Source organism: Cervus canadensis, chromosome 10, assembly GCF_019320065.1.
Source record: "Cervus canadensis isolate Bull #8, Minnesota chromosome 10, ASM1932006v1, whole genome shotgun sequence".
NCBI lineage: Eukaryota > Metazoa > Chordata > Mammalia > Artiodactyla > Cervidae > Cervus > Cervus canadensis.
Genome location: NC_057395.1, coordinates 56,301,478 through 56,314,409, shown reverse-complemented (window position 1 = coordinate 56,314,409; position 12,932 = coordinate 56,301,478). Strand labels below are relative to the sequence as shown.

Below are 12,932 nucleotides of genomic sequence, written 5' to 3'. Positions count from 1 at the left end.
CCGGTGTGCAGGGGGCTCCTGCCGCTGTCCCCCTGGAGCTCGGTTCAGGCCCTATCACTGTCACCTGCCTTTGTCACAGTCCTTCTCGGGGGAGAAGATGGCTTTGTCGCTCATCACAGATGGCGGCTTTGAATCCCTTGCTGTGCTTCAGGGCAAGGGGTCACCTTCTGCCTGGCGGGAGTGCAGACCTTGGGTCCCCCAGGGGGGCCTGTTCACCTGTGCGTCAGGAAGGGGGCACTCCTGGGGGCCTGAGAAAGGAATTGTGTCTTCACCACCTCACTGGCTCTCGCTAACCTAGCAGCCAGAGGGGCGTGTGTTCCCCAGGGGAGCAGGTACTTTCATAAATAAGGACAGAGGGGCAGAGACAGGCTGGCGTCAGCCCCGCCATATGTCCTGCCTCCTGGTGCCACCCGACATGTTAACTCCTGCGCCCACAGCAGCTCAGGCCAGACACCCAGTAGGCGCTCAGGACCCAGGCCCGGGAGACAGCGGCGTATACACCATCAGTTGCATCGCTGCCTTCCATCACGTGAAGCTGACTTGAAAAACACTGTCGGTGCAATGGTTGAGGGCTGCAGACTTGGGCCTCGGGACCTCTATTGGGCTTTCCAGGTTTGAGGGAGGTGGGCCCCCAATCCCAGCCTCCCTTCCTGGCATCCGCACCACCCCCATCAGCCCCCACCCCTGACAGCGCATGCCACCCGGGCTGAGTAAACACCACTGGCCCCACCGGAATCAGAGCAAACAGGGTTCCTCTTCTTCCCCCTTTTTGCTACCATTAACAGAAAAACCTTTTAAGCGCTCATCTGGAATTCTGGCAAACTCAGGTGACCCAAGGAGGGTGCTCCAAGGAGGGTGGAGGCTGGGGGCGCCCAGCTTGCTGGACTGCATTCCTCCGGAATGGAGTGAAAACACAGATGGAGGGCACCCCCAGACCCTCCCAGCAGCTCTGCCCCCCACCGCCTCCCGCAACTTCCCAAAGTAGGTCTGTGCTGACTCCACGGACCATCCCTGTTCAGCCTGGACCACCTCCTAGGAAAGGAGGAGAGAGTCTCCCCCTCCCGCCCCCCGCCCGTTAGGACACACTCCTGAATAAACACATTATTGGCTGTGGGGAAGCTGGCCCTTCTGAGTGGGGCTGCTCACCCTCGCCCAGCTGTTGGTCTGCACTCAGCAAACATTGACTGAGGCACTTTGGGGACTCGAAGGTGAAGCGATGCAGCAACTCCCAGGCTATTGGGGAGATAAGGCAGGAATATAAGTGATGGGCAAACAAGGCTGAGTGTTGGAAACTGCGATCAAAGCTCTAGGGCCACCGGAGTAGGGGGGTTGTCCCTGACCCCCCAGGGTCTGTCTCCTGCTCCAGCCTCAGAGACACAGGGGCCTGCCGGGCTCGGGGAGGGCAGGCAGGGCAGGTGGGGGCACGGAGGGAAGAGGAAGGAGTAAAGGCAAGTGGGGTGACATCAATCGGAGCTGAAAGGCTCATTCTGTGTGTGTATGTATATATATTTCTTAATATATATTTAACTATATTGTGTTAGTTTCAGGTGTTTAGCACAGTGATTCTTTTTTTATTTTTAAAATAAATATCTATTCTTTTTCAGATGATTTTCCCTTAAAGTTTATTACAAAATATTGAGTCGAGTTCCCTGTGCTGTACGGTAGGTCCTTGGTTATTTATTTTATATATAGTAGCGTTTATCTGTTAATCTCAACCCCCTGGGACTTCCCTGGTGGTCCAGTGGCTAAGACTCCACTCCCCCAACGCAGGGGACCGGGGTTCGCTCTCTGCTCAGGGAAATAGATCTCATATGCTGCAACTAAGACACAGCACAGCCAAAAAAAAAAAAAAAAAGGAAAACTCAACTTCTGAATTTATCCCTCCCCACTGTGTATTTTTTAATTCGTGAAAAATACTGCTAAGCACATGCATATTTCTTTTCTTGTATTTACACTGTCTCCTCTTTACCTTGGGGGCAGCCGAGTGTGGAGCAGACGCAGGTGTGAATGATGTGGTCATTCCACTTGGAGTAGAAAGAACTTTCCAAACTAAGAGGCATGTCGCAAGAGTCCTCATCTCATTTCTAAGTTTGGAAAGATTCGCCAGCTCTTAACACGTCCCAGGTTGCTTAACCTCTCTCTCCATGCGTCACTCAGTCATCATTGCCCTGCTGTTTCAGAGAAAGTTGCGTGGTGACCTTCAATACCTCAAAGTGTCTCCTGAAAACTAGGGCTTGCATGCACGTGCTCCCCAGGCCAGGATCAAGTTCAGGAAATAGAACGTGACTGCGATGTTATTATCCTGTCTACACAGTCTGTGCTCAAATGTCCACAATGGTCCCCTTCGTGTCCCTCACAGCAACTCTTCCCTGGTCCAGGACCTGTCCATGGGTCATGGAGCTCTTAGTCTGCACGTGATGGGTGAGATCACTGGACAACAGACAGGAGTGGGCCTGAGGCCGGCACCAAGGGACAAAGTCTTTCTTCCCCACCTGTGGTTTCCCTCCCAGCGTTCACCTCAGCTCTTGGCTCTATGGTTGAACTCCTGGGAGGACTGGAGATTATATTCCCCAGAAAGTCCACTGGGGATAACTTCCCTGCTCATGTCACTGACCTCACATCGAGGTCTCCCCAGGCCTGTAGGAAGGCACGCGGCTTAGGAGCTGATGGTCAGGCTGGGGCTTGCAGGGTGAGAGGTGATGGGCAGGGGCTGGTGGTGAGCCTGGTTTGCTGGGAGTGCGGGGCTGAGCATCTCCTGTGTGGCCCTCACTGGGTGTCAGGGACACCCTCACTGGGTCTGAGGGACTTCATCGTTTGGTAAAGGAACCAAAGTCAGTGAGACCCCTGTGATGAGAGCAAAGGGGCAACAGAGGAGAGCTGGGTAGTGGCATAAAGGGGCAGCCAGGCTGTGTCCTGGGCAGAGAGGTGGGCGTGGCTGTCACAGGCTTTTACGTTAAAGGGGGCCTTGTCATGTCAGGGAGGGGCAAATGACCGCCAGTATGAACAATGTGCTGGGAGACAGCTGAAAACCCCACGGCCCAGTGTGGAGGAGGGAATATTCCAGAACCCTGACCACGCAGGACCAAAGTCTGGAGGGGGTGCTGGGATGGAAGCCTGGAGCCAGGTTAACAGAGGCCTTGATGGCAAGCCGGAGAGTTTAGATCTTATGTCTCCATTCTGATTTCCCAAACTCCCAAGAATCACATGTCATCCATACAAATTTGGCCAAGTTGAAAAAGCAAACTTTCTCTTATCATTTTACTATTGGGCTTCCCAGGTGGTGCTAGTGGTAAAGAACCTCAGGAGACATAAGAGACGAGGTTTGATCCCTGGGTTGGGAAGATCCCCTGGAGAAGGGCATGGCAACCCATTCCAGTACTCTTGCCTGGAGAATCCTCATGGGCAGAGGAGCCTGGTGGGCTACAGTCCATAGGGTTGCAAAGAATTGGACATGACTAAAGAGACTTAGCAAGTTTTTTTTTTTTCTATTAACATTAAAATATACAACATAAAAATCAGAACTGTCCATCCATGTTCCACCTTAGCGCCACCAGTGGCTTTTAGACAAAGCACAGCTGAAGACAGGGGAGCCATGGCAGGTTCTTGAGGGAGGGTGGGGCGATGTCTAATTGGTTGTATGTGTGGCTGTAGTGAAGCCACTTCATGCTCTGGAATTTGTGGACTCATCTGTCATGCCATGCATTTAGACTAAAGGATTTCTGATAATACAACTGGCTTGGGTGGGAAAGGTCTCTGGAGGTGGTCCTGGTCGCCCCGGTGAGCTAGGAGTCTGACCAACTGGGGGCCCGGAGCTGGTGCCCAGACTCCACCATGCAAGGCTGAGGCCTGCTGCCAGTCCTGTAGGCACCGCACACAACAGCAGCCTTTGGTCTTGAACTCTAGGAAATGATCGGGCAGTATTCCGTGTTGGGAGAGGAAGAACTCCCCCTCTACAAGGATGACAGAGCAGAGAGGGGCAGGGGCTGGGCCTCCAGGCTGGACACACCCTTGGGTCACTGCGGGAGGCAGCCTGGTCAGTGGGTCCTGTCACTGCGATGACCAGAGTTGTGTAAGGCTTGCAGCAGTGACCAGCAGCTCTTCCAGACTGGGGACTCACTCCAGGCAGGTCTGATCCTCGGGCGCAGAGCAAGGATGCGTGAGATCGTACACATCCAGATTGGCCAGTGTGGCAACCAGATTGGAGCCAAGGTAAGGAACGTCCAACTACTACTGTCCATGATCCACAGCATAGAAAAAGCCCCTAAGGTAACAGGGAGGATCCGAGCCCAGCAGATCTACGCGCTTGCCCAGTGTCTTAACTTACTGACGTCAAACGATGCCTGTAGTAGTTAAAGAGACTGAGGGCATAGGAAAAGGCTTAAAGGGTAAATCTAACTCCTGTTAATTTTGTGGACAGTTACATGTGTATAAAACACCTGTCAATTGTTTTAACTTTGATCACTTCTGCATTCGTATCTAAAACCAGTAATTTTGTCTCAAAATAGTTTTCCAAAATTTCTTGGGAAAATTTTTCCACTGTATCACTAAGATATCTTTCCCTCCCCTCCTGTATTTATGTTCCAGTTAAAAAAGATCAACTACTAATTTATTTTGAATGCAACAGAAAATCAAAGTGGTAAACCTAAAATTTTTGGTGTTCAGCAACAGAAATAATTAAAATAAATCCTTTGCGATATAAATAAGTTTTTCTCCTCCTCCATCGCATTTTTCTAAAAAGTACTTGGTTCTATTGACCAATGCTAAGAAACAGATACCAGAGCCCAATACCTCCAAGTCTAAGTTTTTTTAAATTTACTTTTAAAAAGATTTATTTATTTATTTTTGGCCGTGGTGGGTCTTCGCTGCTGCATGTGGGTTTTCTCTAGTTGTGTCCAGCGGCAGCTACTCTTCATTGCAGTAGAGGGAGGCTGGGGGAGCTTCTCATTGCAGTGGCTTCTCTTGCTTCAGAGGACGGGTTCTTGGGAGCCTGGGCTTCAGTAGTTGCGGCTCATGGGCTTCGTTGCTCCATGGGATGTGGGATCCTCTCAGACTAGGGATTGAGTCGGTGTTCCATGCATTGCAAGGTGGATTCTTAACCACTGGACTGCCAGGGCAGCCCTCTTCAACTCTAATTTTAGAGTGATCAGTTCTATTATGAAACAGCTGTCTGATTATTCTCTTTACTATTTTGAAATTACTTCTACTAGCATGAATTGCATTAAAAACTTTATTGCATTACAACTTAAAAGTTTATATGTGATGAGATGATGTAAAATTTACCATCTGTAACCATGTTTAAGTATCTACTTCAGTAGTGTTAAGTATAGTTACACTGTCATGCCTCCAATCTCCAAAATGCTTTTCTTGAAAAACTAAACTTAAATTGCTTTTTTCTTGTAAGACTAAAACTTCATACATACCATTGAACACTACCTCCCCATTTCCTCTCCCCTACTCCTGGCACCTGCAATTCTCCTCTCTGTCTCTATGAATTTCATTATCATATAACAGTATTTGTCCTTTTGTGAGTGGCCTGTTTCACTTAGCATAGTGTCCTCAGGGTCCATCCCTGTTGTGGCAGGTGTCAGAACTTCCTTCCTTTTTAAGGCTGAATAACAATCCATCTGTACAGATAGATCACGTTTGTTTATTCAGTCATCTGCAAGGGCATCTGTATTGTTTCCAAATTTTGGCTACTGTAACTGACACAGCTATGGAAAAAATGAAAGTCTTTTAAAACAGGTGTTTAAAACCTGGGGCAAAGAAAATGACCGCTTAACAAAGAAGATGTCATCCTTCCTTGCTGGAGCGATAAGACATTTGAAACTCAAACACACAGACAAGGGAGGCATGGGCCCCTACTGCTCTGAAGTTGGAAGATAAGATGAAGATAGGATCCAGGCAGGGAGTGCAGGGTCTAGGCAGGGTCTCAGCTCTGGGTCCAGAACCGTGCTGCCTAATGGTTAAAGACCCAGCAAAAACTTATTATTTGGGCCCATAAGAACTTTTAGGATGCATTTTTTTTTGTTAGTCTTACTCCTGATTTTATTTTTTGGTATTTAAAAAAATTTTTAATTGGAGGATAATTGCTTTACAATGTTGTGTTGGTTTCTGCCATACAGCAATGTGAATCATCCCTAAGTATACACAAGACATTTAATTTGTGGTTTCAGAGAACCTTCTTTTTTCTCTGCTGATAATTTACTATAAAATAGAGACTTATATTAATAAGATCAAGGCCGAAGCAGAGCTATCATTTAAAAATGTGGTTGGAAAAACAGCCTTGGGGATCGAACATAAACGAATACATTTTCAAGTATATTTGTGCTTCTCTGGGGTAATGAAAAGGGGCCATTTCAGTAACTGTATCCATAAAAGCCTGGCACATATCTATATGAATAATATGTGTATGTGACTGAAAGTATAATATGTTTCAAATAGTTACCAGAAAATGGCTATGCATAATTTTGAATTGAGCACATATCTGATCATCCAAAATGCGCACTGTTTAAAAGCATGCATAGGTGTCCTCGTGATGGGCTTTTGGGAAAAACTGCATGAAAATAAATCCGCAAAGTGGAATGAGATGTTATCATGCAGTCAGATAAGAATTCAGTTTATTTTCACTTAATGGGATCTATACTCTGCTAGCTGGATGCACTGTAAGGCCTAACTAGAGATACACTGATGTGAAATTCTAAAAGAAGAGCATTAATATACATGGGGGCCTGAATTTCACAGGAACAAAATCCAATTTGACATTTTATGTGTTACATTGTATCGAAGCAGTTCAGGTGGATATAAAACACTGTTTTCATCTTCATGGCTAGGAGCAGGGACAAAGCATAAATTTAGGAAGGGGCCGGCAGGTAGGAAAAGGGCCCCAAAGATAAGTCTCAGGGAGGAAAGCAGACCCAGAGCTCTCGCTTCCTGTCTTTCTGCTCAATCTGCCGGCTCCAACCTGGCCTTCAGCGGGATCCCTCTGGACACTGACCTTCTCTCCTTCTGCTTTCAGTTCTGGGAGGTGATTGGAGAGGAGCATGGGATAGACTGGGCCGGGAGCTACTGCGGGGACAGCGCTCTGCAGCTGGAGAGGATCAGCGTGTACTACAATGAGGCTCACGGTAGGACGCTGTGCTCTCGGCCATGGTCACCGGCCCTGGGGACACAGTAGAGAGAGGAGGGCCTTCGAGACCAGAGGGACAGGCGGGTAATATTCTGAGAGCTACTGAGGGTAGCCCTGGAAAAGCTGTCTCTGGTCACAGTAGGGCCACACTGCCAACACAGACTGTTTAGGCCCTGACCTTCCTTTCTGGTTTTTATTATTTTTTCCCTTATCTTCCTTTTCTGGTTTTTATTTTTAAATTAATTAATTATTTTATTAAATTTTTTGCGGTTTTTTTGCCATGCATTGTGGCTTGTGGGATCTCAGCTCCGGGTCCAGGGATTGAACCTGGGCCCTGGGCAGTAAGACTGCAGAGTCCTAACCACTGCACAGCCAGGGAACTTCCCCTTTCCGGTTTTGAAATAAAAAGTAGAGTCAGTTCCAATAGGAACAAAATCCTCATCACTCACAAGAGAACAAACTAAATGGACAATGGTGGAAGAAGTGATTTCTGAAGCTTTTTACAGATTTCTGTGATTGTTGTCGGGGTCCAAGCTATCACTGCCAGTCTTTCTACTCAAGACACTTTCTAGAAGGACTCTTTCCCCCTACCTAGGTTCTACTTTGATGAAACATGAACCTTCAGAAAAACAAGTTAGAAGTTTGCTAACTTCATATCTTTCTAAGCAGGTAAGAAATACGTGCCCCGAGCAGTCTTGGTGGATCTGGAACCTGGGACCATGGACAGCATCCGATCTAGCAGAGTGGGGACCCTCTTCCAACCGGACAGCTTTGTTCACGGTAGGTTTTTCTGGCAGGTTCCACTGGGGAGAGAGCAAGAGCGCCTCCTGGAGGTGTGCATCCTCCCCAGCCCCCACGCCCGTTCCTGGGGTGGGGGAGAGGGATGACCAAGTCCCCTGTGCCCCCAGGTAACTCCGGGGCCGGTAACAACTGGGCGAAGGGCTACTACACGGAGGGCGCCGAGCTGGTGGACAGCGTGCTGGACGTGGTGCGCACCGAGGCCGAGGGCTGCGACTGCCTGCAGGGCTTCCAGCTAGTGCATTCACTGGGCGGGGGCACGGGGTCAGGGATGGGCACGCTGCTGCTGGGCAAGATCCGCGAGGAGTACCCTGACCGCATCGTGAACTCGTTCAGCGTGATGCCCTCACCCAAGGTGTCGGACACGGTGGTGGAGCCCTACAATGCCGTGCTGGCGCTGCACCAGCTTGTGCTCAACTCCGACGCCTGCTTCTGCATCGACAACGAGGCGCTCTACGACATCTGCTTCCGCACGCTGCGGCTCAGCACGCCCACCTACGGGGACCTCAACCACCTGGTGTCCCTCACCATGAGCGGCATCACTACCTCTCTGCGCTTCCCGGGCCAGCTCAACGCTGACCTGCGCAAGCTGGCCGTGAACATGGTGCCCTTCCCACGCCTGCACTTCTTCATGCCCGGCTTCGCGCCGCTCACGGCCCAGGGCAGCCAGCAGTACCGCGCGCTGACCGTGGCCGAGCTCACCCAGCAGATGTTTGACGCCCGCAACACCATGGCCGCCTGCGACCCCCGCCGCGGCCGCTACCTCACCGTGGCCTGCATCTTCCGGGGCCGGATGTCCACGAAGGAGGTGGACGAGCAGCTGCTCAACGTGCAGACCAGGAACAGCGGCTGCTTCGTGGAGTGGATCCCCAACAACGTCAAGGTGGCCGTGTGCGACATCCCGCCCCGGGGGCTGAGCATGGCGGCCACCTTCATCGGCAACAACACAGCCATCCAGGAGCTGTTCGGCAGGATTTCCGAGCATTTCTCGGCCATGTTCAAGAGGAAGGCCTTCGTGCACTGGTACACCGGCGAGGGGATGGACATCAACGAGTTTGCTGAAGCTGAGAGTAACGTCCAGGATTTGGTGTCCGAGTACCAACAGTTTCAAGACGCCAGAGCGGATGTGGAAGAGAAGGCGGAGATAGAGGGGGAAGCAGAAGTGGAACCGGCAGACAAGGAACAGTAACGGCGAGAGGCCCTGCCTGAGGCTGGCTCTTCCGGAGCGCTATTAGGATGAGCAAGTCACCCTCGTGATCGCAGGCCGGTTCTGTGCTGCGACACAGCGACCCACCCGCAGCCACTCAGCGTTAGCTTTGATGGGGGACTTGGGGGGTGGGGTGGGGGGCGGGGAAGTACTGACGGGCACTAGGGTCTTGAAGAGTGTGGTATTCTGTGCACAAGCTTGGTTTTATTCTTTTTAATAGGCAGGTGAATTAACTGTAAAGTGCTCCCTTTGTTTAAAGATCTGATTTGGCTATTTGCTGTGTGTGGAGATGGACTGGGTGGGGGGTGTGGGGGAGCCCCTGCAGGTGAGGTTAAGTTGTATAGGCATTAGCTACCCTGGTAAGCACATGGGGATCTGTACTGGTTGGCATCTCGGGACTGTTAAGGCTCTCACCATAGGTTCTCTCTTAATGCATGGCCCGCTGCCCACTTTTTCACACCTGCTGACCTCCAGGAGTCAAGTCATGTGACTGCTTGGTGTTTGGGAGCCACACAGAGGAACACGGGAGTCAATGACCACTAGTAAATTGTGGAGATTGTGTATACACTTCAGCATACCGATTGCAAAAGGGACAAGGGAGGAAAGGAAAGTGGCAGTCCTTCCCAAAAAAATACCCAGGCAAAAAACCCCACAAAATAACAACTCCAGTCTTCTGATCTTTATGTCTGAATCAGTTCAGTTCAGTCCAGTCGCTCAGTCGTGTCCGACTCTGTGACCCCATGAATCGCAGCACACCAGGCCTCCCTGTCTATCACCAACTCCCGGAGTTTACTCAAACCCATGTCCATCGAGTCGGTGATGCCATCCAGCCATCTCATCCTCTAGCTACCTTTTAAAAATGTTTTTAAATTGGCTGTGCTGTGCAGTATGTGGGCTCTTTAGTTCCCAGGAACTAAACCTGCATGCCTTGCACTGAGAGCTCAGAGTCTTAACCACGAGTCCACCAGGGAAGCGCCCTGTATAACTAGCTCTTAACATATATGTAGATACTTTAAAGTTTCTTATTAATGTTTGATTCTGGGAATTCATTCATCATCTTTGGTTCTTGTAAAGGCTATTTCAAAATGCCCTTTTCACTTTAATGCAGCAACCCTCCTCAAAGGGCTCTGCAGCTGCCCTGCTCTTTAGAAAGGGCACGTGCACGCCCAGCGACCACTGAAACGGAGGAATTAAGCAGCGGTGGCTGTAGTGTCCTTCGAGGTTATGGAGGACACTGTCTCATTAGGGAACTTTTACAGTTGATATTAATTTGCAGAAGTTGCCATAAATGTTTGCATGATGACACAGCTTTAGCCATTACACAATTTTAATCTGTTCACATTACAACAGGACCAAATACACAAGAGCGTAATCAAATCATCCATAACTTCTTAATTACAGTTTACCTATTTCTGACATATAGCACTGCCATCCCATCCAGCGCCTGAAGGGTTTTAATGGCTTTCTAGAATTACCACGGAGTTATCCAATTGGATCCATGGGCAGTCGGTGATGGTAGGAACTATTTACTTGCAGGCAACTGGGTTTTCATCTATTTGCCTTGTAACCTGCAGTAATAAGGCAGCCAGTGGATGGGTGATAGTAGCTTTTTGAGAAACTTCACTCTTTTCACGTGCATATCACAAGAAAATAACTAAAATATGCACCAAGAGAAAAATTCTCTTGATGTTTGTATTGTGACATGCCTTTTATTTACAGAATTTTAAAAAATAAAGTTTTAAACACCTTCTACCTGTGGTTCAAAAAGCACTAAAACCGAAAGCAGATTTAATAAGAAACTGCATCTGAATTACTCTTAGTTTGAGTTCATAACTTCTTTAGATGCTAAAAAGACTTATAACCTGTGATTACATAAGAATTTATACACATGCTTCCTCTGGCACTTTTTTCACTTTCTCAAATCTAAAAAGGCAATTAAATAGATGCAGGAAAGGATACAGATCTAAAGTAAAAAAACAAAACCCTGCTGATTTATATTACTGTAAAGATTTTTGCTTGCTCAATAGTAATCATTAAAATACATTCAATTTTAAATGGCTAAATTGCTTTATTTCAGACTAAATAAATTCCTTTTCTTGGAGTCTAACTGCCCAGACTTATTAATGTTGAGTAGTTTAAAATATTTCAAAATGCATCCCACTATCCTACTCTTTTGTATGGTGAAGTGAAAGTTGCTCACTTTCACTTCTGACTCTTTGCGACCCCATGTTCATGGACTTCTCCAGGCCAGAATACTGGAGTGGGTAGCTGTTCCCTTCTCCGGGGGATCTTTCCAACTCAGGGATCAAGCCCAGGTCTCTCATATTGCAGGCAGACTCTTTACCAGCTGAGCCACCAGGGAAGTCCAAGAATATTGCAGTGTGCAGCCTATCTACGCTCCAGGGGATCTTCCTGACCCAGGAATTGAACTGGGGTCTCCTGCATTGCAAGCAGATTCTTTATCAGCTGAGCTAAGTAGATATAGATTAAAAAAAAAAAAGCAAACACACTAAAAGAAATCTGTCCCAATTTTGAAGGGCCTCTTCCTTTAGCTGTACAGTGGCTACAGCAACATTGGTCTCTCTAAGACTGCTGAGATGGTAGACTCAGGATTTTAGAGCGTTTGATTCCTTCACTTCACACACAAGAACCTTGTGTGAATGAGGAGACTGAATCCCTCACAAGTCACGCAGGTGCTTAGTGAAATACCCACAACTCCATCTGACCAGGCCCCTTGGTGTTCTGGACACAGTGGTCCTGCCAGCCACCCAGTGGGACGTTGACGCAGGGCCTCATGGTAACAGTTCAGGACTGTTTTTAATCATGAAGAACCACACAGAATCTCTACTGAGCAGTGAATCTGTCCTTTACTCAGTTAGCTTTAATCCTTATCACAAGGCCTGTCCCTAAGTCTCGACTCTAATTATTCCATCTGCCTCCTGAATAAAATGACTTATCTCTAATTAACTTGGCTGGAAATGATTCAGCCCTTTGCCTATCAGTTACTTTATTCGTCTGGTATCAGAGGCCCCATGGCCTTGTGAGTCATTTGTTTCTGTCCTGGTAATCAAAGATGCCTCCTGGTAACTTAATTGTGGGGACTAAAGCATGACAACTGAGGGGCCCTGACTTCAAAAGCTCAGGACAAAAGCCTCAGGCACAGGACTCAAGGGGCTCATAAGCGGCTTCTGTTCAGCACCCCCGCTCCTCTTCGTGCACCCTGTGCGGAGAATGAGATAAAATTTACACACAGGTCAAGAGTCTGGGGCAGGAAGTCCTCTCCAGGAGCCAAGAACAAAAGCGTTCTCCTGGGCTCGTCCTCAGCATGGCTGAGTGGCCCTGATAAATTATATAGTGAGCTTAAGTACCAAGGTGAGAGCCATTCCTGGGGCAGAAGCTGAAGTGTTTCAAAATTTCCTGTCCAGCTGTATTTCTCCATCCTCCAGAAGTGGTTATCAGTCAAGCAGTTTCTAGCTTTGCAGTGGGATTTTACTTAGACAAGTGCTTTCAAGTTTCAAAGAAAGAGAAACACTACACTTTCAACAATTCTTTATCTCTAAGTATTTAAAGGGTAAATGAATTACCCCAAAAAGTACAGTGGAGGGCTGTCACGATCACGCCTGAGACCTGCAGTCCAGAGCCTTAGATTTTCATGTCAGCTCAGCCATCAACTCCATAAGTTACTGAGTGGTTTTGTCTAGTTTCCTATGAGAAACACTCCCAGGATATAAAAGTTCATTTATAAAACAAAGTGAAAGGTATTTTGTGCTTGATAATTTCAACATTAAAAGTACTCCTCTA

At 48.2% G+C, this 12,932-nt stretch overlaps 1 protein-coding gene across 1 annotated transcript; it reads left to right on the top strand.

The window, feature by feature from the left end:
- Positions 1–3,592: 3,592 nt before the first annotated feature.
- On the top strand, positions 3,593–11,186 carry TUBB1 (tubulin beta 1 class VI). The gene is made up of 4 exons (XM_043480308.1): positions 3,593–4,209; positions 7,016–7,124; positions 7,796–7,906; positions 8,035–11,186. The coding sequence occupies exons 1-4, from the start codon at positions 4,153–4,155 to the stop codon at positions 9,111–9,113; spliced, it is 1,356 nt and encodes a 451-aa protein (XP_043336243.1). The 5' UTR covers positions 3,593–4,152; the 3' UTR covers positions 9,114–11,186.
- Positions 11,187–12,932: the final 1,746 nt, after the last annotated feature.